At 43.5% G+C, this 22825-nt stretch overlaps 2 protein-coding genes across 2 annotated transcripts in view; one reads left to right on the plus strand and one right to left on the minus strand.

The window, feature by feature from the left end:
• Nucleotides 1-211: 211 nt before the first annotated feature.
• Nucleotides 212-22825, minus strand: part of IL17RA (interleukin 17 receptor A) — a gene marked incomplete at its 5' end in the record, with an annotated part of 28162 nt that continues 5548 nt past the window's right edge. Inside the window, 12 exons of the mRNA XM_081083480.1 lie at nt 212-1794; nt 2789-2830; nt 4937-5038; nt 5284-5298; nt 6262-6337; nt 6662-6745; nt 7398-7561; nt 7652-7699; nt 11236-11362; nt 12487-12599; nt 13435-13581; nt 14763-14787. Of these exons, the coding sequence (XP_080939606.1) occupies nt 320-1794; nt 2789-2830; nt 4937-5038; nt 5284-5298; nt 6262-6337; nt 6662-6745; nt 7398-7561; nt 7652-7699; nt 11236-11362; nt 12487-12599; nt 13435-13581; nt 14763-14787 (2418 nt within the window). The 3' untranslated portion in view covers nt 212-319. The remainder of the gene's footprint in view (nt 1795-2788; nt 2831-4936; nt 5039-5283; nt 5299-6261; nt 6338-6661; nt 6746-7397; nt 7562-7651; nt 7700-11235; nt 11363-12486; nt 12600-13434; nt 13582-14762; nt 14788-22825) is intronic.
• On the plus strand, nt 8808-10177 carry LOC308513427 (26S proteasome non-ATPase regulatory subunit 12-like; the record flags this gene model as incomplete). Its single annotated transcript, XM_081083484.1, is given in 2 exon segments — nt 8808-9939; nt 9942-10177. Coding segments are annotated over 2 exon segments (1368 nt in total).

Genomic DNA, 22825 nt, shown 5'->3' on the forward strand with positions numbered 1-22825 from the left:
TGTTAATTTCCTTAGTGACCAGGCCCAATGACAGGTGCAACTTATCTTTGTATCTCAGGTCCCTGGCACATAGTAGGTACAAAATAAATGTTGAATAAATGAATGAATAACGGAGACTCAAGAACACTGCCACTAGCTCCGGAAATGGGCTGTAGATTTTTGTGGGGATGGAAGATGATCAGATGGTCCCAGAAAGAAAAATTAAGGGGGATCAAAATCAAGATGTCTATATTTTAAAGGTATCATTTCACATATGAATATACATACATATAGAGACACACATATACTCCCTTCTCTCAATGCTCTTGTCTGGGAGGTGCTATGTAACTGGCCTCTCTGGCTCCATACTGTCCCAGCCAGAGTTATTCTGAAGCTCTTGGAAGAAAAGTTGTCGCTGGAGGCTTCTCAGCCTCTCCAGGGCCTCACAGGAGAGTTGCTTGGCAGACTTTCCCAGGTTCTGCTTTCCTTCCTCTCCCTCCATTTCCACCAGTCCATCAGGGGGTTGCGGGGAGCTCCTGGAGATGTAGCCCTGGTCAGACTGCACTGACTCCCGCTGCCCCTCCCCAGGTCTCTCCCACCCCTCTGGGGTCTGGCAGCTCAGACTCTTCTGGGAGAGTGAGAGCATCAAGCCTTCAAGCTGCCCCCTTACATCCTCTGAGAGGTGGTCTGGTAATGCCATAGAGGTGCTGCAGAGAGGTGGGTCCTCTGAGTTCATGGGGAGGAAGAGGACACTGTTCTGCTGAGGGTTACAGCACTCCAGCAGTGGGTAGGCCTCATTTCCTTCCACAATGGCCAACTGACTGGTTGTGCTGCTCCTAATAGCAGGAGGGGCAGGTTCCACAGCTTGAGTGGGAGGGACAGCCTTCAGGGGGAGCACCATGGTTTGAAGGGTTTGGGCCACCAGCTGCCCCTGGGGCTGAATCTTAGGTTGAAGCCTGGCCACTCCTCTGCCTTCCTCAGTGATGAGCAGTGCCACCTCCAGGTGGCCCTCAGCAGCAGGGTCCTGCACCAGGGGCTCCTGCTTCACAATCCCTCTTCCAGGTGGCAGTAGCCACTCTGCAGACACCTCTTCATTTAGGGATGGAAGATCCTGGTCATCTGCTGAGCAGAGGTTCTCAAGCTCAAACCAATCAGGGCACTGAGCCTGCCACTCTCGGAACCTCTCCACAGCTTCCTTGAGCTGCCAGCCACTGGGACTCTGCAGGTAATTCTCCCCTGTGAGCTCCCCAACGCGGTGCATCCGGCCAGGTTCATACATCTCCAGGTCCTGAATCCGGAAGTAAACCTCCTCAAATCTGTCCATGAGTGGGTACCTAGAAGTGATGTTGAAGAGGTCTGGGATATCACTCTCACTGCTGATGTCACTAAAGTAGCATACGATGTAGGTGCCAAAGCAGGCTGGCTTCTTGAAATCTGGCAGGATCATATTCATGGCTGCTGTGAAAAGGTCCCCAGCAAGCTGCTGGTGGTCACATCGAAGCTGGACAACAGGCTCTTCCCAGCCAAGTATGGCCTGCCACTTGGCTCGGGTACCTCGGGAACACAGGATGATGATCTTGGAATTGCTCTCTACCATCTCCTGCTTCTGCCGGCCCACCCAGGTCATGACTCCCATCTCTGAGATGATCTGCTCCTCCAGCAGGTCAAGGGTCACTTCAGTGCCACAGACAGTGAGCAGGAACTGGGCGAACTTTAGGACCACATCCACAAAGAGAGGGTGGTCGGCGGAGTAGACAATCCAAACCTTCCTGGGCTTCAGGGGAGGGGGCATAAGGCCAGTGGTGGGCAGGACATCTGGGGGAAACAAGTCAAGCCAAGCTCACAGGTTCAGATGTGTGTCTGTGCTGACCCTACACCACAGGCCAAGGGGAGGGAACCAGACCAGGCAGAGCTTGGCTCCCTAGATTAAAAAATGCAACCGAGGCCTAGGAGTAAGCCAGATGTTGCTGTTTTACCTATTTTGGCTGCATGAAAAAAATCACAGTCTGGTACCTTCTGGAAAAAAGAATCTCTCACATTTCTATCTGGCCTTCAGCCTAATAAAGTTCATCAAAAAGAAAAAAATAGAAACAAAGACCTGACTATAGAACAGGTATGACCTCTTTTTTTAAAAAATTAAATTTTTATTGATTTCAGAGAGGAAGGGACAGGGAGAAAGAGATAGAAACATCAATGATGAGACTTACTGATTGGCTGCCTCCTGCACATCCCCTATGATTGAGACCATAACCCCGGCATGTGCCCTGACTAGGAATCGAACTCGGAACCTCTTGGTCCATTGGACGACACTCAATCCACTGAGCCACCACAGCTGAGCCAGGGATGACCTTTTTTCACAAAATATGGTTGGTACCTTACCTCCTTCCCTTGTCCAAGTGATTTAAAAAACTTTGCCCCAGCCTTGCCATTTAAGGTGGCCTCTTTGGGGATGAGGTCTTTTGAAGGGACTCAGGAGTTAAACTGCGGAAGGTGACCCACCCATTATCTCAGGAGAACCCTCCATCACATCTTTAAAAATAAACATATACCTCTCTCATCATTGATGTTTATATCTATCTCTCCTCTCCCTTACTCTCTGAAATCAATAAAAAATATATTTTAAAAAAAGTAAGCCTGGCTGGTGTGCCTCAATAGTTGTAAGGGGCATGCAGGAAGCAACCGATCAATGATTCTCTCTCATCATTGATGCTTCTATCTCTCTCTTCCTCTCTGAAATCAATAAAAACATATTAAAAAATAAAAATAAACATATGCTAAACCCAGCGTACCCCCACCAGGAAATACTGACCTGTGTCTCTGGTGTCACTGCCATATTTTTCATGATGAGACCCTGAAATGAAAAACATCAAAGTTCTTTTGAAAAACTAGGGACTAACTCACAGAGGCATCTGACAGAGGAGTGCTTCCCCACCCCTAACAAAGGGCAACTTATAAGGGAAGGCAGCCAGAGGCAGGGAGATCATGCTGTGTGGAGTTACTCAGATGTGAATCTCAGTCAGCCATGACAAGCTGTGAGATATGGGAAAGTTATTAACACCTGAGAAACTCAGTTTCTTCCTCTGTAAAATGGGTCTGTGGTGGGTGATTAAATGAGATTGCTCTGTGCCCGACACATACTCAGTCAGCTGAAGTCACAAGTATTCTGTGGAATGGACCCAGCCAGAACCCCTAGAATGGTGACTGAGGTACCCCATTACAGTCCTGGTTGTACTCTTCCCAGTTTGGCCACTCCCAAGGAGACTCCTCACTTGAGAAAAAGCCCTTCCCCAGAGGTGTCTTTGCAGGAAGCATAAATCTTACAATATATATCCAAAAGTAGCCTCCAACAGGTGCATTTACATTTTCTCCTAGTATTTTTGAGGTGAGGAAAGGAAACCAACATACTTGAGCAATTGCCTCCCTCAGAGATGCAATGAAGGAAACTTAGTGCAGAAGTCAACTCTTTGGTGATACTGATGGGAGAAAGAGAACCCACAGATGGTCAAGGAAGACCTTTACCATAGAGCCTTCATTTTAATCCCCACCCTTTGGGCCTCTTCTCAGAACTATCAAAAGACAAGTCAGATGATGAGGTTTCCTTCCTATCCTTTCCTTTAGCCTGCATGTGGCACTTCAGGAAAGGTCAGAAGTGCAAAAGCAGTAATGAAACAAGAAGTCACCCTGACATCTATAGAGAGCTTTATGGTTTACAAAGCATTTGCAGAGACATTTAACTCATTTTACTGCCAGTAATCCTATGGAGGACCCTCTCCATAGGTCTTTTGGTGTCTGGTTTGGTGTTCTTTCCACCACACAATAATTAATACTGATTAAATACCTAATCCTGATGAGCCTTGTAAGTGTGGAAATGGCCTCCCAGAACAATGAAGGAGTCCAGGGTTGTGGAGGGGCAGGGAAAGGCCAAGTCCCCTAACCTGAAAATCCATGTTCTCTATTAAGAACCTGGCCAGAGAGGGCTGCAGTGTGGCGGGGGAACCAATATTTATTAATACCCACCAAAAAGCACCTTCCCTGCTGTATCATTTAACCCATCCACAGCTGTGAGAGGGAGGCATTATGACTCTATTTTCCAAAAAAGACAACCAAATCTATGGTTTATTAAGCAACTTGCCTATGACTGCAAATCAATGAACTGGGGTACACAGCCCTGTGCTCTGTTCCCCCAGAGCATTCCCTATCATATCATGCTGTCCTTTGTCATCCTACTCTCCCTGACCTCAGGACTACGGTCTGGGGACTGCTGCAGGATGGGGTAGCTCAGGTTACTCCACCTGCCTAGCTGATCATGTCTCATGCAGGAAAACTCCACTCTAGTTCCTTCCAACCTGTTGATTTTTTTAAATTGATTTTAGAGAGAGGAAGGTGGGGGGAGAGAGAAAGAGAGATTGATTTGTTCTTCCACTCATTTATGCACCCACTGGTTGATTCTTGTATGTGTCTTGATCAGGGATTGAACCCACAACCTTGGCATATCAGAATGATGCTCTGTCCAAATGAGCTACCTGGCCACGGCCCCAACCTGTTGATTTTAATATTAATTTCAGTGGCAATAAATATAATTGTGGCTAACATATAATAAGCAAATATGTGCCAAACTGTGCTAAGAATCCATATGCATTATCTCACGTAATCTTTATAATTGTTTGATGATGTGGGTATCATTATAATTTCCATTTTGATAAAAAAGGAACCTGAGGCTTAGAGAATGAAGTAATTTTCCCAGGTGGTAAGTGATGGAGCTGTTATTTGAGCCCAACCAGGTCAACCTTACTGCAAGCTCTAATTGATAACAGAGGTGTAACCTGTACAAATTTGAGATTGAAAGGTGCCTTCTGAGCACAGCATTACAGAAACTGGAGTGGAAAGGGGGAGATGGGAAGAAAGAGAAGAGCAGAGGGAAAACCCCAGGACCCGTACCACAGTGTCTGCCCCTTACCAGATAGCCTCCAGGTCATGCAGAAGATCAGCAGGATGATGCAACCCACCATCAGGATGGAGATGCCCGTGATGAAACCATACACCCACAGGGGTATGTACTCTGTGGCGAGCAGAACAGCATGAGTGATGTGGCAGGGAGGCCTGTTATGCCAACCCTGAGGTCCTCCAGCCCCTAAGCTGGCCTCTCCGGCCTGCACCATGACATACTGGTGATCTCACCCACCCCTGGGCAACTTTGAAAGCCTGGCCCGGCACCAGGCTCCGTCAGGAACTTCTCATATGGCCCCTGAGGAATGTCCCCTTGGGTCTCCCGCAGCACACTATGGGAAGGATCAGTGGCCTTACCTGCAATCGGGTCTGCTATGAAAATAAAGGAAAATAGTATTTCAATTATTAACAGTAATCACAAAACCATTACTGACATTCACTGAGGACCTGCTAATAGCCATGGCCCTATACCAACCACTTTATTTATTTATTTATTTATTTATCCTCACCCAAGAATATTTTTCCTTTGATTCTTAGAGAGAGTAGAAGCAAGGGGGAAAGACAGAGAGAAACATTGATGTGAGAGAGACACATCGATTGGTGGCCTTCCACGTGAGCCCTGGCCAGGGCCAGGGATAAAGCCTGCAACCAAGGTACATGCCCTTGACCAGAACTGAACCCAGGACCTTTCAGTCCATAGGACTCTACCCATTGAGCCAAACTGGCTAGGGCTCAACCACTTTAGATACAGGTTAAACTTGATGAAACCATTTAAACAAAACACCTGAGTTTCTAGGCTACCAAGTAATGCCCCTCCCTTCACTTGGCAGACTGGGGTTTATGTCGAAACCAGTGCAATGCCTGTTGCTTTCTGCTCAGTTTTGACTATAGCCACAAGTTAGGCTTCTGAACAGCCTCTGCCACTTCCTTGGTGTATGATCTTGGACAAGTTACACATCTCTGGGCCTCAGTTTCTTCATCTATGAACCTGGGGGCAGGAGTTTCTACTTCTTGGTTCACAATTTATAAAGATTTTGTTCTGTACATGGAATATAACTGTAACTCTATGACAGTAACAATCCCATTTTTTTCAGTCACAAAAGTTGAGGATCAGAAAGATTAAGTACTGTACTTTACCCAAGTCTACACAGCTAATACAATGCAGTCAGCTGTCCAACCCAGGAGTGTCTCTCTAAAGCCCTGCATCACAGGCCTGAATAACTCCAAGTTAAACTCTGCCCTCACCCTTAGGACCAGGTCAGGGTTCAGCTCAAGTTGTTGACCTTCATTGATTCTCACCCCAATTGTGTTCCAAGATAGACATCTGCTTCCTACCTGGAATTTCTGGACAGGAAACATTCACGGAGTGTCTACGGCAGTCATTCAGACAGCTGCTAAAGAAGGGCTGGATCTGTGAGACCAGAGAAGGGCAGGGAAGACAGGGACTGGGAGACACAGGACCCCCACCAATGCTTTCCTGACAGAAGAGTAATGGACCCTGGCTGACTGCTTCAGTATCTCAGTGTGGCGGTTAGGTGATCATCCATCCATCATCAAGAGGAGCCCTGCCCAGGTGAGGCTGGGAGAGAAGGGCTTCCAGGCAGGGAGTCCCAGATGGTAGTGGTGTTGGATCCTCAGAGAGAGCACAAGTCACAAACTGCCCTCTTCCCCTCCCTCATCCCTCTAGAAGGAATGCCCACCTGTGCATGCTCTCTGTTATATCACACTCACCCACCTGCACTCGGTGGTGGCAGCACCAATTAAAGTTTGGTAGAGTGAGCGTGACATTGGATCGCTGGTGGGAGTCCTCTCGTGTGGGCTGAAGAGAGGGGAGAGGATAGGTGAGGCTAGCTGGATGAGAGCTGGCCACAGTGCTGCAGGAATTGATGACAACATTCCCCACTACTGTCAGTGTGCCTCAAGAGAAATGCCTTCAGGTTTCTGCTCCAGGAAAACGATGTTTCCCTAGGGCATCGGGCCTGTTGTTAACTTATGAACACAGCTAGTGACCAGTACTTCCCTCTTTGCATTGGCTGCTAAGGACCATGGAGACAGATCTGTGCTCATCCCCAGCAGCGTTGCATACATTTTCTGTACTCATCTCACCCTGGCTCCATCTTACTTGCCTCATTTTTATTTCCCCTTGTCTTCATTTCCACATTTAAAAAAATCTTCCAATCTCTTTGAAATAAGTAGAATAAACAAAGTGGAACAAAAAGAGAACAGCGGAGAATGTGGGAGGGAAGGACAAAAAGGATGAAATGGTGAGCAGGGCTAACTACAGATATTGAGAGCAAAAGGAAACCTCAACCACAGAATCAACTACTAGTATGTATCAACTGCATACCAAAGGGCACAGCACTGAGCGCTAGATTTCTGGCAATAGTTTTGTCAGGACTAATAAGGGGACACTGAAGGCTTGGAGAGGTGGCTCTGAGCTATGTTTGAGGGGTTAAGAGTGGCAGACTTACCGCAGGTATATCCAATATGTGTTTGAAACATCTCTGATTCTCTGTGCGTGGGAAACTGTTCAGCAGGATCTGGTAATGGGTAGATTCATCCCACAGAGTGAAGCTCACCCGCAGCCGGTAGGCTTCCAGGGTCTCCACGGTGATGTTAGGATCCCACAGGCTGCCTGCCCAGGGCACAGACATAGGCTGGGAGTGAGGAGAGGGCATGTATGTGTACCCAAATAAAGCTCCCCTGGCATGCCAGCCAAAGTTACCTGAACTCACACAGGGCCTGGTTATCTTCATCCTGGGGTCCTCACAGTCTGCAGAGCCAGAAAAAAAATGACACCATTAAGTCTCTGCCTTATAAAGTTTGCACTTCTTCCAGAATGCTGATACCAAAGATAACATCCTTTTCCGTCTGGGGAGCCTATTCAAGGATGGCCCCTTCAAAGCAAGCTCTAGGACTGGACTGTGGCCATTGACCAGAGTCCCCAGAGCACTGGGGCTGACCTGGTTGTCTCACCCCTCCTCTATCAGGGAACTGTCTAGTTTCAAGTGTATTTCTCCTGAGCTTACTTCATTTATTTATGTATTTATTTATTTTTGTGAGCTTGCTTTAGATAACCATCTCTCCATATTGCAGCTTCCTCTCTAGAGTTGCCTCTGCCTTTTTACGAGGGGACAACTTTGTTCTTTGTTCCTCCATGGCAGTGTTTCTTGAACTTTCATGTGCGCAATCATCAGTAGCTTCTGATTCAGCAGGTCTGGAATGGGTCCTGAGAATCTGCATTCAATGACATTGTTGGTTCTGGGACTACGTTAAGGACCACTGCTCCACAGATATCTTCTTGATCTCCTTCACCAATTTTCTTGACTGTAATTTTACTTTTTTTTTGTTTTTTTAATATATTTTTATTGATTTCAGAGAGGAAGAGAGAGATGGACACATCAATGAGAGAGAACCACTGATTGGCTGCCTCCTGTACGCCCCACATTGGGGATCGAGCCCACAACCCAGGCATGTGCCCTGACCTGGAATCAAACCATGACTTCCTGGTTCACAGGTAAAGACTCAACCACTGAGCCACGTCAGCCAGGCTTTACTTTGGTTTAAGAAGACACGTGACAGGTATGAATTACCATGGAGTGACAGAGACTGAGTCAGTTAATTTTAAGGACAGGGGAGGGAACTGGGGGACATTCATTCATTCAACAAATACTTATGGAGCTCTCAATATGTGCCAGGCACCATTTTAAAAACTGGTAAATAAGACAAAGTCCCTGTCCTCCAGAGATTACATTCCAGTAAAAGAGACCAATAAAAACAAACAATAATGTCCAAATACATTATGAAATGTCAGGGAGTGATGAGTAAGAAAAAGGAAAATAGTAAAAAGGGGGACATCGAGGAACGCTCAGGCTTGGACCATGGCGGACAGCGGCTCGGAGCGGGCTGATGGGCGCATCATCAAGATGGAGGTGGACTACAGCGCCATGGTGGATCAGCGTCTGCCCGAGTGCGAGAAGCTGGCCAAGGAAGGAAGACTTAAAGAAGTCATTGAAACCCTTCTCTCTTTGGAAAAACAGACCCGTACTGCTTCTGATATGGTGTCTACATGCCGTATCTTAGTTGCAGTAGTGAAGATGTGTTATGAGGCTAAAGAATGGGATTTACTTAATGAAAACATTATGCTTTTGTCAAAAAGACGGAGTCAGTTAAAACAAGCTGTTGCAAAAATGGTTCAACAATGCTGTACTTACGTTGAGGAAATCACAGACCTTCCGATCAAACTTCAATTAATTGATACTCTACGAATGGTTACAGAAGGAAAGATCTATGTTGAAATTGAACGTGCTCGACTAACTAAAACATTAGCAACTATCAAAGAACAAAGTGGGGACGTCAAAGAGGAAGCCTCCACTTTACAAGAGTTACAGGTGGAAACCTATGGGTCAATGGAAAAGAAAGAGCCAGTGGAGTTTATTTTGGAGCAAATGAGGCTCTGCCTAACTGTGAAGGATTACATTCGTACACAGATCATCAGCAAGAAAATTAACACCAAATTTTTCCAGGAAGAAAATACAGAGAAATTAAAGTTAAAATACTATAACTTAATGATTCAGCTGGGTCAACACGAGGGCTCCTATTTGTCTATTTGGAAGCACTACAGAGCAATATATGATACTCCCTGTATACAGGCCGAAAGTGAAAAGTGGCAACAGGCTCTGAAAAGTGTTGTCCTGTACGTTATATTGGCTCCTTTTGATAATGAACAGTCAGATTTGGTTCATCGAATAAGTGGTGACAAGAAGTTAGAAGAAATTCCTAAATATAAGGATCTTTTAAAGCTTTTTACCACGATGGAGTTAATGCGTTGGTCTACACTTGTCGAAGACTATGGAATGGAATTAAGAAAAGGTTCTCTGGAAAGTCCTGCAACTGATGTTTTTGGTTATACAGAAGAAGGTGAAAAAAGGTGGAAAGACTTGAAGAACAGAGTTGTTGCACATAATATTAGAATAATGGCCAAATATTATACAAGGATAACAATGAAGAGGATGCACAACTTCTGGATCTATCTGTTGATGAGTCAGAGGCTTTTCTCTCAAATCTCGTAGTAAACAAGACCATTTTTGCTAAAGTAGACAGGTTGGCAGGAATTATCAACTTCCAGAGACCAAAGGATCCAAATAATTTATTAAATGACTGGTCTCAGAAACTGAACTCATTGATGTCTCTAGTTAACAAAACTACACACCTCATAGCCAAAGAGGAAATGATACATAATCTACAATAAGGGGTCTCCATGCCCTGATGCTTTTAGAAAAGAATTAACATTGGAAGTCATTAAAAAAGAAAAGACTGTTATGGTGTATGTGTTGGGTTCTTTTTTCCTATTCTCAACTCCTTTGTCTAAAATTTAAAATATAGTGAATATGTTTGAGGCCCCTTTTCTACCTTTCAACTCCCTAATTTCATTGTTAACTTTTCATTTGTAATTCATACAAAAATAGAATACATTTCTATTGTCTGAGTACTCAAAAAAAAGAAAAAAAAAGAAAAAGGAAAATAAAGTAGGGAATGTGGATAGTGAGTGTGTGTGTGTGTGTGTGTGTGTGTGTGTGGAATCGCTCCACAGATGAAGGTCATCATCATTCTAAGAAGCATTTCCTGATCACCTACTAAATGCAAGCCAATTTGTGAGGTTCTAGTGACTACACAAAAGAGTATGAGAACCAGACCCTGTCCTCAGAGAGGCTGGCGTTCCAGATATAGTTGGTTTTGAACAATAAAAAGTTTTGTAAGTAGTGGCTGAGATTCTGGGGAGGGCAGAAAAATAGAAGGTGCACATTGAATGCTGCTTTAGTAGATAAACCTGGCAGTATTCATAGGCAGGATGGATTAGTGGGGGAGACGGTATCCTACATTGGGTGGTGTTAGATAAATGCAGGCAGGATGTGGGGTAAAAGTGAAGAACAAGGTGATGGAAGCTTGGACGAGGCTGAGATAAGGGTTACAACTCTTCCAAAAGTGGCTTGTCCTCCTGATACTTTCTGGGTAGGAGCATGCTTCTCTAGATAGGAAGGAACTCCAGTTCCCATAAAACTCCTGGGGTCTTGGGCCAATATCCACTGTTTGTGCCAACAGAGAACGGGCTCTGCCTTCAGGGAGTAGAGGTTGAGGCCACATACAGAAGGGCTCCCTATCCCTGGCATCTGTTTGTTCTGTGGGTACCACATGCTGACAATGGCAGTCATTGTCCAGCTGAGCAGGGTGGCTGATGTCTGGGCCACTTGTTGGTTTTTTTCTGCAGAGCCATGTGGTGAAGGGAAGGGCTTGGTATGGCACTCTTACCTGGCACAGGAAAGTTCCTGGATTGGTGGTTTGGGTCCCCATCAGGGATGGGCTTGGGCAGGTGATGAATGGTCACTTCATATTCCTGGCCAGGTTCTACCACAAAGTGGCTAAAGGTAAAATGCCACTGAAGAGAAGGGAGGAAGGGAAGGTTGGACAGGTCACACACCATACCTCTCACACAGCTATGCTCAAAGAACCCCACCCTACCCACTCCCAAAAGATCAGTCAAAAAATAAGAAGAAATAACCATCACAACAAGATCCAAAATCAGAGGTTTCTGTATCTTTGCTCTTTGTTTCCTCTGGTCTTTCCTTCCTATTTCAAAAAACCTAGACCTGGCCTCATCAATAGCTGGCACACAAGAGGCAGCTAAAAACTATTTGTTAAGTGGCTCTTCTTCCTTAAATGGGAAAGCCAGGGATCTCTTAAGATTGTTCCAGAGCATGAAAGTGCAGAGGGAGGGATAGAAAAAGCCCTAGTCATCCTGGGCCTGCAGGCACCTTTGTTGCAGAGATGACAGAATGTGAGTGGAGAGATTTTCTGGAGGGTGCAGATAACAGATACTGACTTCAACCTCCATTCTAATTACCCTGGTGGGATCCTTTGCTTTAAGTATCTAGGCACCTGGTCCTCACCATGCACTCAAGTTTGAGGGCTAATGAAACATGGGAGAGGAAAATGTGTTTGTGGGAAATCTGCAAATGGCCACTTTTTGCAGATGTAAACAAGCAGTTTTCAAACTGAAGCTTGCATCAGAATCACTTGGTGGGCTTGTTGAAGGATTGCCACCTGAGTTTCTGATTCAGCAGGTCTAGGGTAGGGCTCTAGAATCTGCATTTCTGACAAGCCCAGGTCATGCTGATGTGCTGTTCTGGAACCACATTTTGAAAACAACCGCTTTAAACAAACTAAATAAGAATCAACATTTTACCATCTGGCCATGAACAGCAATGTGAGCTGAAATTGTACAGAACTCATTTGCTTGTGCCCTGCCCACTGCAGTTTTCTGGTCTTGGCAAAGTTGTTCTTTTCCAAAGGCAGTGTCCAGATTAATCTCAGTTACAAATAAAGATGGCAGGAAGCAGGGCAGGGGAAGGTGTCTCCTCATTCAACTTACTTTACAATGACTGGCTAGGAAAGGTTGAAAGGAAAAGCAGGGGGTTGGCATGTCTGGGAAGTTTTCAAAAACATGTTCTGCTCCTCGTGATCATCAGAGGAACATAATCCATCCAGGAGCTTGATTCTTACCCGCTTGTCATGATGCTGCAGTTTAGAGAGAAACTCAAACTTGACACACAAACGCTCATTGGTGTTCAGCTGCAGGACAGATAGCTCTGCACCCTCCAGGTAGAGGATGCTGGCTGAAGACCAAAGGGAGGAGAGGAGACACAGATTCAGATGAATAAGACAAACCACTGGGTGTGTCACTTCCCTGTTGGTTAGGCTTGCTCACTCTTGAAAGAAAATCTGCCCATCTTACCCAACCCTGTACTTCCTGCTCCTCCCAGCTCATTCTTTGGTCTAGTTAGCCCCCTGCCCTGCAGATAGTTACTTCCCAGCTACACAGGGACAAGCAACACTTTATACTGGTCTAAAAGCAAAGGCTTTGCAAGTTTGTGGCTAAGGCGTTGGCAACAGGGCTTGGTGTTTAATATGGCCACCCACCATCCTTGAAGATGCTGCAACAGCAGCAGTGGCTGGGGACTTACAAAAAGAACTCCCCCAGGCCTTGTTCACAAATCTAGGGCTGGCTCTTATTAACCTCAATTTTCTCAATTCTGTAACACAACTCTCTATCCCTAAGAGTTTTTTGGGGGGTGTCATTTGAAGAAATGGTAACCTCTAAAGGAAGGAAAAAAGCAGGCTGACAAATGTGTTAACCATTAAATATTTGGTACTGTGGTCACAGAATTAACCATGTGACTTTTTTTCTGGGGTGATAAAGATTTTAGGCTGAAGGAAGATCTTTCATAAAGGATAGTAGGATGGACTATATTGTGGACTAATATCTAAAACACTGAAAAAGTATTCACTGTATGAAATGATGGATCCTTTCAGCACTAATTTGGTCCCTCATGTCTGTGCACAGGACTGGAAAACTAATTCTGAGTCTGATGGGAGAGTCAGATGGTCTAGTCTGTGGGTTCACCTGGAGGTGGACAGAATCCCTCAGGTCTCACTGGCATGGCCACTCACCATCTGTCTGCAGGGTCCATTCAATATGAACCACAGGGACAGAATCTCCATGCTGGGTGTGGGCAAAGTGCAGCTGAACCTGGACATCTTTTGGGGATGAAGGGGTCAATTTTTGAGGCTGGATCCAGCTGTCATCCAGGCAGGTACCTGGAAGCCAGGAAAAACAGAAATCAGAGACTTGCATGCTCTGCAAGACACTACAAGAAACTAAAGCATGCAAGCTAGATGCCCAGCAGTACATCCAGAGAGCTGGACCTTAAACATCAGGGGTGGGGTTCTCAGCTTTCCCATACTGCCCCCTCTTTTCTTGTGTTTCTCCCGGGTCACTGTAAAGCTTTGAAATCTCAAAGGTATATCAAGAGAGAACACAAAGTACACAAGTTGGTTCTGAAATGAAATAGTGGTTAGAAATGGGGACAGAGGAAGGATGGGGTAATGAAAAGAGTTGTTTTATTTTTATGTGCCAGGGTCCCTAATTAGCACAGACACTTAAAATATGTGCCTTCTTGAATTAAAACAAAATCAACCATAGTTGTCACTCATGTTACAGTGACGAGTTCTGGCAAATCAAGCTGAATTACTGACACACCACGGCAGCACGTTAAGGATAATCTGAAAATCCAAAGGGCAGTTTAGCTTCTCACTTCCTGACTTTGGATAATGAATATTCTTTTTTTTAGGTGTTTTTTTAAAAATATTTTTATTGATTTCAGAGAGGAAGGGAGAGGGAAAGAGAGAGATAGAAACATCAATGATGAGAATCATTGATCAGCTGCCTCCAGCATGCCCCCTATGGGGATTGAGCCCACAACCTGGGCATGTGCCCTTGACTGGAATCGAACCTGGGACCCTTCAGTCCGCAGGCCAACAGTCTATCCACAGAGCCAAAGCAGCTAGAGTTGAATATTAATTTTTTAAAAAGCATTATTATTGATTTTTAGAGAGAGGAAGGGAGAGACAGAGACAGAGAGAAACATAAATGTGAGAGTGAAACATCAATCAGCAGCCTCCTGTACGCACCCACGCACCACACCAGGATCAAGCCCACAACCTGGGTGTGTGCCCTGGCAGGAATCAAACCAGCAACCCTTCAGTGAGCTGGATGAGGACCAACCCACTGAGCCACACCAGTCAGGGCATGGATGATGAATATTCTTGAGAAGAAGTGCAGGTGTGCGCATTCAAGGCTCTCAAGGGTACCTCCTGCTGGAAGGTGCAGCCCTCATCCCAGACTGGAAGAGGAAGGGCAGCGCTTTTATCAGCAATCAGCATGAGGTTAGCACTTTATCAAAGCAACAAGAACAACAACAACAAAAAAGATGACTTACTATTCTTGACTGTGCAGTTTAGCCCCTGTGGGAAAAAAAGAAGGAGGTCATTACAGCTGGAAAAGAACTTTAATTCGCAAGCTGGGCTCCAGACACTTTTTTTTTGGCTCATTCTGGCCCTGCTTTCTCACTTTGGGGGGCCAGCCTGGGAAGGGGGATATTATCCTCACACTTTCTCATCATGATGAGAAATAGGATGAGAAGTGGGGATAGTGGGTAACAAAACAGAACTGCTGTTTCCTGAGTAACTCTTATGAGCTGGGAACCTTCCAAATTCATTTATTTATTTTTAAAATATATTTTTATTGATTTCAGAGAGGAAGGGAGAGGGAGAAATAGAAACATGAATGATGAAAAAGAAATCATTGATCTGCCTCCTGCATACCCCCTACAGAGAATCGAGCCTGCAACCTGGGTATATGCCCCAACTGGGAATCAAAACATGACCTCCTGGTTCATAGGTTGATGCTCAAACATTGGGCCACACCAGCGGGACAAACCTTCCAACTTTAAAAACACTGAGAGGGTTCCCCTGGGGTGCACTGGTGATAGGCCTCTAATCCCTTGAGGCTTCCAATCTTCAGTCTGGAAACAGTGCTGAAAGAGGGGAGATGAGAAACTCCAGTCCCTGGTACAGAAATTTCACTAAGTCCCTACAAATTCCCTAAGGAAGATATGCCAGACCATTTACTGCATGAGTTATATACTTTATTGTTTCATGAATCCTCATAAAACCCCTGGAGTTGAGTTGCCTCAAGAAATATAACATTGCCAAGCCTTGATTTCTTCAACTGTAAAATCAGAATAACCACAATACCAACTTCATAGTGTTGTTGAAAATTAAATGAAACAAATAGAAATAAAGATCTTGGGGCAGGAAGTGAGCTAGTAGTGATGGTGGTGTATGTATGGTGCTTTTCACTTCTAATCTGTCTGTATTATGAAAAATTTTGAACAAAGGGAATGAATTCTTGTACTAGTTATGCAACAAAGTAAAATAATACATGCCCCCACACTGTAAAGCAGGAAACTTACTAGAAGCCCTGGGGAAATCATTATGAGAAATTCTGTTGGCTGCAATACCCATCTCACTGCCTGCTAAAAGAGACTAAATTTGTCCAGTGTCTGGCACATAATGGCTGCTCTTTAATTTCTTGTTCCCCTTCTTATAATAAGTCCTCAATAAGTGGGGGAGGGGGAGGCAGGGGTGAGGGCTGGGAGTGGGGCTAAAGGGGGGCAAAACCAGAGACATCTGTAATACTACCAACACTAAAATATATATATTTTTTAAAAATTTAAAAATTTAATACTATTTTTGGTCTTGGTTTCTGATAGCCATTGTTGTATATAAATATGTTCTTTATAGCTTATATATAAACCAGCTCCTGAACCTTATCAAATACCTCTCCAGCATTTATTAACATAACTTCATAGATTTTGTCCTTTATTGATATAATGAATTATGTTGATAGATTTGCTGATAATGGACCAATTTTGAATTACTGGAATAAATCCTACTTGATTATGGAACACTATTCTTTTGATATTTTACTATTACATTTACTAATATTTTAATTTTGATATTCTATTAAATTTACTAATATTTACTAATAGAATTGTTTGCATTTAAATTCATAAGTGAGATCAGTCTGTAGTTTTTTTTTGTATATGACTTATCAAGTTTTAGAATTTAGTTTTGCTAGCTTTAAAAAATACCTTCCCCTCTTTTTCTGTGGTATTGAATACCCATCATAGGGTATGGCTGAATAAAGTAAGATCTAATTTAAATCTCAATGTCCATCAAAACAGAAAAGGTTAAATAGATGGCTTTCTACTCTGGATTATGCAAATATTAAAGAGCATTAGGTACATAAATGTCTATTGAGCTGGAGTGATGACTAAATGTGTTAAAGGGTAAGAAAAATAAGTTGCAAAAACTTTTTATTGTAGAATCGTTTTCTATGGAAATAAGTGATGAAAAAATCCGTGAATATAACTGTATAAACATAGAAAAACATGTGGATAGATATATATCAGACACACTGGTTACTGAGGAATGAAGGAATGGAAGAGATGGAGAGAGGGATAATAAGGGGGAAAGGATGTAATCAAAACAAAAATATAAGTGAAATATAAAATAGCTCCTGAACCTTACCAAATACCTCTCCAGCATTTATTAACATAACTTTGTAGATTCTGTCCTGTGATCTCTAATGGAATATCAAATGGAATTTCTAATGGAATCTCTATAAAATTCCATTAGAGATCACAGAATGTTGACATGTATACATGTATACATATTATCTTCTCCCCATCCCCAAACTATATGAAAGTTATAGGAAAGAGAAAATTTTTATAGGCACTTTATAGGACAAAGAGATGTGAACAAATTTCAAAAAATAACATAAAGACTGGCTCAAGCCCAGGGGAAGAACTTCAATCTGAGCGCTGCAGAATGGAGATGCAGACAAGAAAGAGGCCAGAGACTCATAGAACCCTTCTAAGATCAGGTCTTTTTTTAAAATATATTTTTATTGATTTCAAAGAGGAAGGGAGAGGAAGAGAGATATAAACATCAATGATGAGAGAGAATCATCGATCAGCTGCCCCTTGCATGCCCCCTACTGGGGATCGAGCCCACAACCTGGAATGTGCCCTGACTGGAATAGAACCCAGGACCCTTCAGTCCACAGGCTGGCGCTCTATCCACTGAGCCAAACCGGCTAGGGCAAAAATCAGGTCTTAAAGGTATCAGGTACTTGGGAGGTAGTGTAAAGCAGGCAGGGGGTGGGGTTATATGAAGGTCTACAAATGAGATTTGGGGAACCTTAGCCTTTCTTTCCCTGCCCTGACTTTAGAATGCTGGTGCCAAGCCCAGAGAAAAGATCTCCAGATTTGGACATCTGAGAGTCAACCAGTAGGTAGGCCAGGTTTACCTGGTCCCTATAGTAACCCAATGATCAATAAGTCCTATCTATACAGAGCATTCAATCAGCCTTTAGACCTTTTATTTTAAGATTCTTCTTAAAATAATCTCAGACAGCCAAAGAGTACCAGATATTTGAGGTTTCCGGTGTGAAAAATAGATCAAAACAAAGTTTAAACAACGTTCTTGGAAGAAATAAGACAATGTTGGGAACAGAATAGAATTTTTAAAAATTACAATAATTTTAAAGAGTTAAGAGAGGACACAGAAACCATATGACAAGGACAGGATACTGTGGGGAAATGAGCAAGCAGAGAATAAAAATAAACCGTGAAAATAAAAAATTTCACAGAAGAGTTGGGCTATAAAATTCAGGAAAGTTGTCTGTAAGTAGAACAAATACAAACAAAAATAGGAGAGAGAAAATGTGAATATTAGAGAATCAATTCAGGAAGGATATGGTATTATTAACTGGATTGCTAGAAGAAGATTACAGAGCAAATAGAGTGGAAAAAATTATTAAAAATAAAAGATTCTAGGCTGAGGAGGGGAAGATGGCGGCGATATAGGCAGACGCGTCCCAGGTCCTGTCCCGGAGCAAATGGAGAGAGCAGCTGAAACTAATAGCATCCACCCCGAATTGGCGAAATTGCTCAGCTGGTGAAACGGTTTGCAGCCGGGAAGAGAAGAACTCCCCTGGAAAGGTAAAAAAACCAGGGTTTTGGGCAGGAAAGTTTGCCAGACCTCTGAGCCCAGAGAGTCGGAGTGAGACCGCGTGGCAGACAGCCGCGTCCCTTGGGACAGGCACAGCCCCTGACAGGGGAAAGGAGATCCTCGGGATTCCTGGCGCCGCCGGGGGAATTGAGAGCTGGGTTCTGTGATCACGGAGGACTGAGCCTAAAGGGGGCAGCCTGAAAAGCTGACCAGACCATGCAGTCCCGGTAAGAGAAGAAGCTTACAGAAACCAAGCCTTCCCCGTTTCCGCGGCCGGCGTTTGTTTGATTGTTTTCACTGAATCCTGTTCATGGGACATTTCGGATACAGGCACTCACCTGTGCTGAAGAGAGGGAGAGTGTGCGGAGGAGTGGAATCTGGGGAGAGACTGAAGAGAGAGGGGGGCCGGGAGAGGTGGCAGCGAATTGAGTGCTGAGACACTCCCGAACCCAGGTCTGGGGCAGACATTCTCTCCGGAGGGTGAGACTCCTCCCCCCAGCCCCCAGGCAAGGAGCACAGCCACACCCAGATTCCACCCTGTAGGAGATCAAGGATTAAAATAATCTGATCAATCCCTGGGAGTTAACAGGGTCTGGCCTATAGAGGGATTTTCAATCCCAGCAACAACACAGCGCTGGTAACTAACTATTACGCAGCCAGCTCTGGGCAGTGAACTTCCACTGGACAGAGAGGCCCTATAGCCTCAGAGGCCAACCCCAGAACACTGCCACCCAGAGGCTGACCCACAAACTGACTCTTTGCTAAACACAAAATAAGGCAGTCTGGGATACAAATGCGGCCTGCTTTAAAATAAGGACTGTGGTTTACAACACAGAGGAACAGTGTATCGCAGGGAAACCCAACACTCTCCTGAATACCTGGCAGGTCTAAGGCGAGCCACACTGAAGAATAGAAGAACCGAAGGACCTTCACTACTGCAATTCTTTTTTTTTCTTTTTTCACCTTTTAACTAAGAAACCAATTTTTTTCTTCTTCTTTTTTTTTTTTCCTTCTTTTTCCATCACCTCATTTTACCCTTTTAACTACTACCTTCTTATTTTTAACCAGTATTATTACTGCTACCATTTTACCATTTTTTAAAGTGCCATTTTATTTTCTCTTTATTTTATTTTGGGATTAGTGTTCTCCATTCTATTTTCATCGTCATATTATTGGTTGTTTCTAGTTTGCATTCATCTCCAGGGAGCTGTTGCTGGAATCTGTTGGGATTAATGGCGGTTCTATAGGAGTATTCTCCTCATATTAAAAGTCTCTTCCCCTCTTCCACTTCATTCTCTCTTTTCGCTCTTTTATTTTCTTTTTTTTCTTTTTTCTCCTTTTTTTTTTCTTGTCTTTTCTTTTCTCGCTTTTTTTCCCCCCTCCTTTTTCCCAATTTCATTTTTGCACTCCTTTTTTTGGTCCCTACTTTTCTTTTCTTTTTTCTCTTTTATCTTTTTCCCTTCCATCCTCCTTATCCCCTAATTCTCTTAATTCGGGTGGTCACCTTTATTTGGGGTTATTAATATCGTGAATATATTTGTGTATACTGCCGGGTACGTGGTGCCTTGTTGTGTTGCATTTTGTGCCTTTAAATCAACGCAGCAGATCGAAGCTACAGCAACCTCCAGAGCACCACACCCTCTGCTGAGGAACAGCAGCTGTATGTGAAGCCTCGCCCCACCAGCCAGAAGAGCCACCTCAGCTGTGAACAGCACACACCAGAGGAGCTGCTGCCAACTGAAGAGCAGCTGCTACCGCAACCACCCGAAGAGCAACCACAGACCAAGGAGTCACTGCCACCAAGGGAGCAACCACTGAACGACTCAACGTCTAGATATGTCAGTGAGATCAAACATGGGTAGACAAAGAAACCCCCAAAGGAAAGAGAAGGAGGACTCTCCAGAAAAGCAGCTAAGTAATACAGAGGCATGCAACGTGACAGACAAAGAATTCAGAATAAGGGTCCTAGAGTGCATAAACCGGATGGAGGAAAAAATCGACATCCTCTGCAAGAAGCAAGAAGAAACAGATGAAAAAATCGATAACATATGGAAGAAGCTAGAAGAAACAGATGAAAAAATCAACAACTTAAGTAAGACCCAAGAAGAAATGAAGAGTGATATAGCTGCAATGAAAAACTCCATTGAAAGTATCAACAGTAGACTAGGAGAAGCGGAGGACCGAATTAGTGAATTAGAAGACAAGGAAGCAAAACACACCCAAAATGTACTGCAATTGGAGAAAAAAATTAAAAGACAGGAGGAGAGCCTAAGGGAGCTTTGGGACAACATGAAACGAAACAACATACGAATAATAGGGGTACCAGAACAACAGAAGGATGAACAAGGATTAGAAAACCTATTAGAAGAAATAATATCAGAAAACTTCCCTGAGGTGGGGAAGAAAAAAGTCACACAAGCCCAGAGAGTCCCAAACAAGGTGAACCCGAAAAGACCCACACCAAGACACATCATAATTACCATGGCAAATGTTCAGGACAAAGAGAGAATCTTACAGGCTGCAAGAGAGAGACGGAAAGTTACATACAAGGGATCTCCCATTAGATTGTCAAATGATTTCTCAACAGAAACACATCAGGCCAGAAAAGAATGGACGGAAATTTACAAAGTGATGCAAAGCAAAGGACTGAATCCAAGAATACTCTATCCAGCAAGGCTATCATTCAAACTTGAAGGGGAAATAAGAAGCTTCACAGACAAAAAAAGGCTAAGGGAGTTTATCACCACCAAGCCAGCAATGCAAGGAATGCTAAAGGGACTGGTATAAAAATAATAAAAAGCTCAGAAAGAAAGCAGCCACACACACAAAAAAAGAAATGGCTACAAATAAGTACCTTTCAATAATAACTTTAAATGTAAACCGACTAAATGCTCCAACCAAAAGACATCGAGTGGCTGAATGGATAAAAAAACATGACCCATACATCTGCTGTCTACAAGAAACCCACCTCATTAGAAGGGACTCACACAGACTGAAAGTGAAAGGATGGAAAAATATCTTTCAGGCAAATGGAAAGGAAAAGAAAGCTGGGGTAGCAATACTTATATCGGACAAAATAGACCTCAAAGTGAAGGCCATAACAAGAGATAACGGCCGAGACCGGTTTGGCTCAGTGGATAGAGCGTCGGCCTGCGGACTGAAGGGTCCCGGGTTCGATTCCGGTCAAGGGCATGTACCTGGGTTGCGGGCACATCCCCAGTGGGAGATGTGCAGGAGGCAGCTGATCGATGTTTCTCTCCCATCGATGTTTCTAACTGTCTATTTCTCTCCCTTCCTCTCTGTAAAAAATCAATAAAATATGTTTTAAAAAAAAAACAAAAAAAAAAAAACAAGAGATAACGAAAGCCACTTCATAATACTAAAGGGATCAATACAACAAGAAGATATAACTCTGGTAAACATATATGCACCCAATGCAGGAGCACCCAAATTCATAAAAAAATTCCTGGAAGATATAAATGGAGAGATCGACAACAATACAATTATAGTAGGGGACTTTAATACACCACTGAAAACACTGGATAAGCCCTCTAGACAAACAATCAGCAAAGATACAGCAATCCTAAATGACTCACAAGATCAGATGGACTTAATAGACATCTTCAGAACACTTCACCCCAAAGCCAGGGAATATACATTCTACTCAAATGCTCATAAGACATATTCAAAAATAGACCATATATTGGGTCACAAGCAAAGTATCCACAAATTCAAGAAGATTGAAGTCATAAAAAGCATCTTGGCAGACCATGATGGCATAATATTAGAAATAAACTACAATAAAGACAACCCAAAATACTCAAACACCTGGAAGCTGAATAGCATGCTATTAAATATTGATTGGGTTACCAATGAAATCAAAGAAGAAATTCAAAACATCCTGGAAACTAATGACAATGAAAACACAACAATCCAAAACCTATGGGACACAATGAAAGCAGTCCTGAGAGGGAAGTTTATAGCTCTACAGGCCTATCTCAAAAAACAAGAAAAAATGGTAGTAAATCAGCTAACTCTACAACTCAAAGAATTAGAAAGAGAGCAACAAGAAAAGCCCAGAGTGAGCAGAAGGAAGGAGATAATAAAGATTACAGCAGAAATAAATGACATAGAGACCAAAAAAACAATACAGAAAATCAATGAAACCAAGAGCTGGTTCTTTGAAAGGATAAACAAGATTGACAAACCTCTAGCCAGACTCACCAAGAAGCAAAGAGAGAGGACCCAAATAAACAAAATCAAAAACGATAGAGGCGAAATAACAACAGACCCCACAGAAATACAAATGATTGTTAAAAAATACTATGGACAGCTCTACTCCAACAAACTAGACAACCTGGAGGAAATGGACAAATTCCTAGAAAAATACAACATTCCAAAACTCAATCAGGAAGAATCTAAA

This window comes from Myotis nattereri, assembly GCF_964212035.1.
Source record: "Myotis nattereri genome assembly, chromosome: 2".
NCBI classification, from domain to species: domain Eukaryota; kingdom Metazoa; phylum Chordata; class Mammalia; order Chiroptera; family Vespertilionidae; genus Myotis; species Myotis nattereri.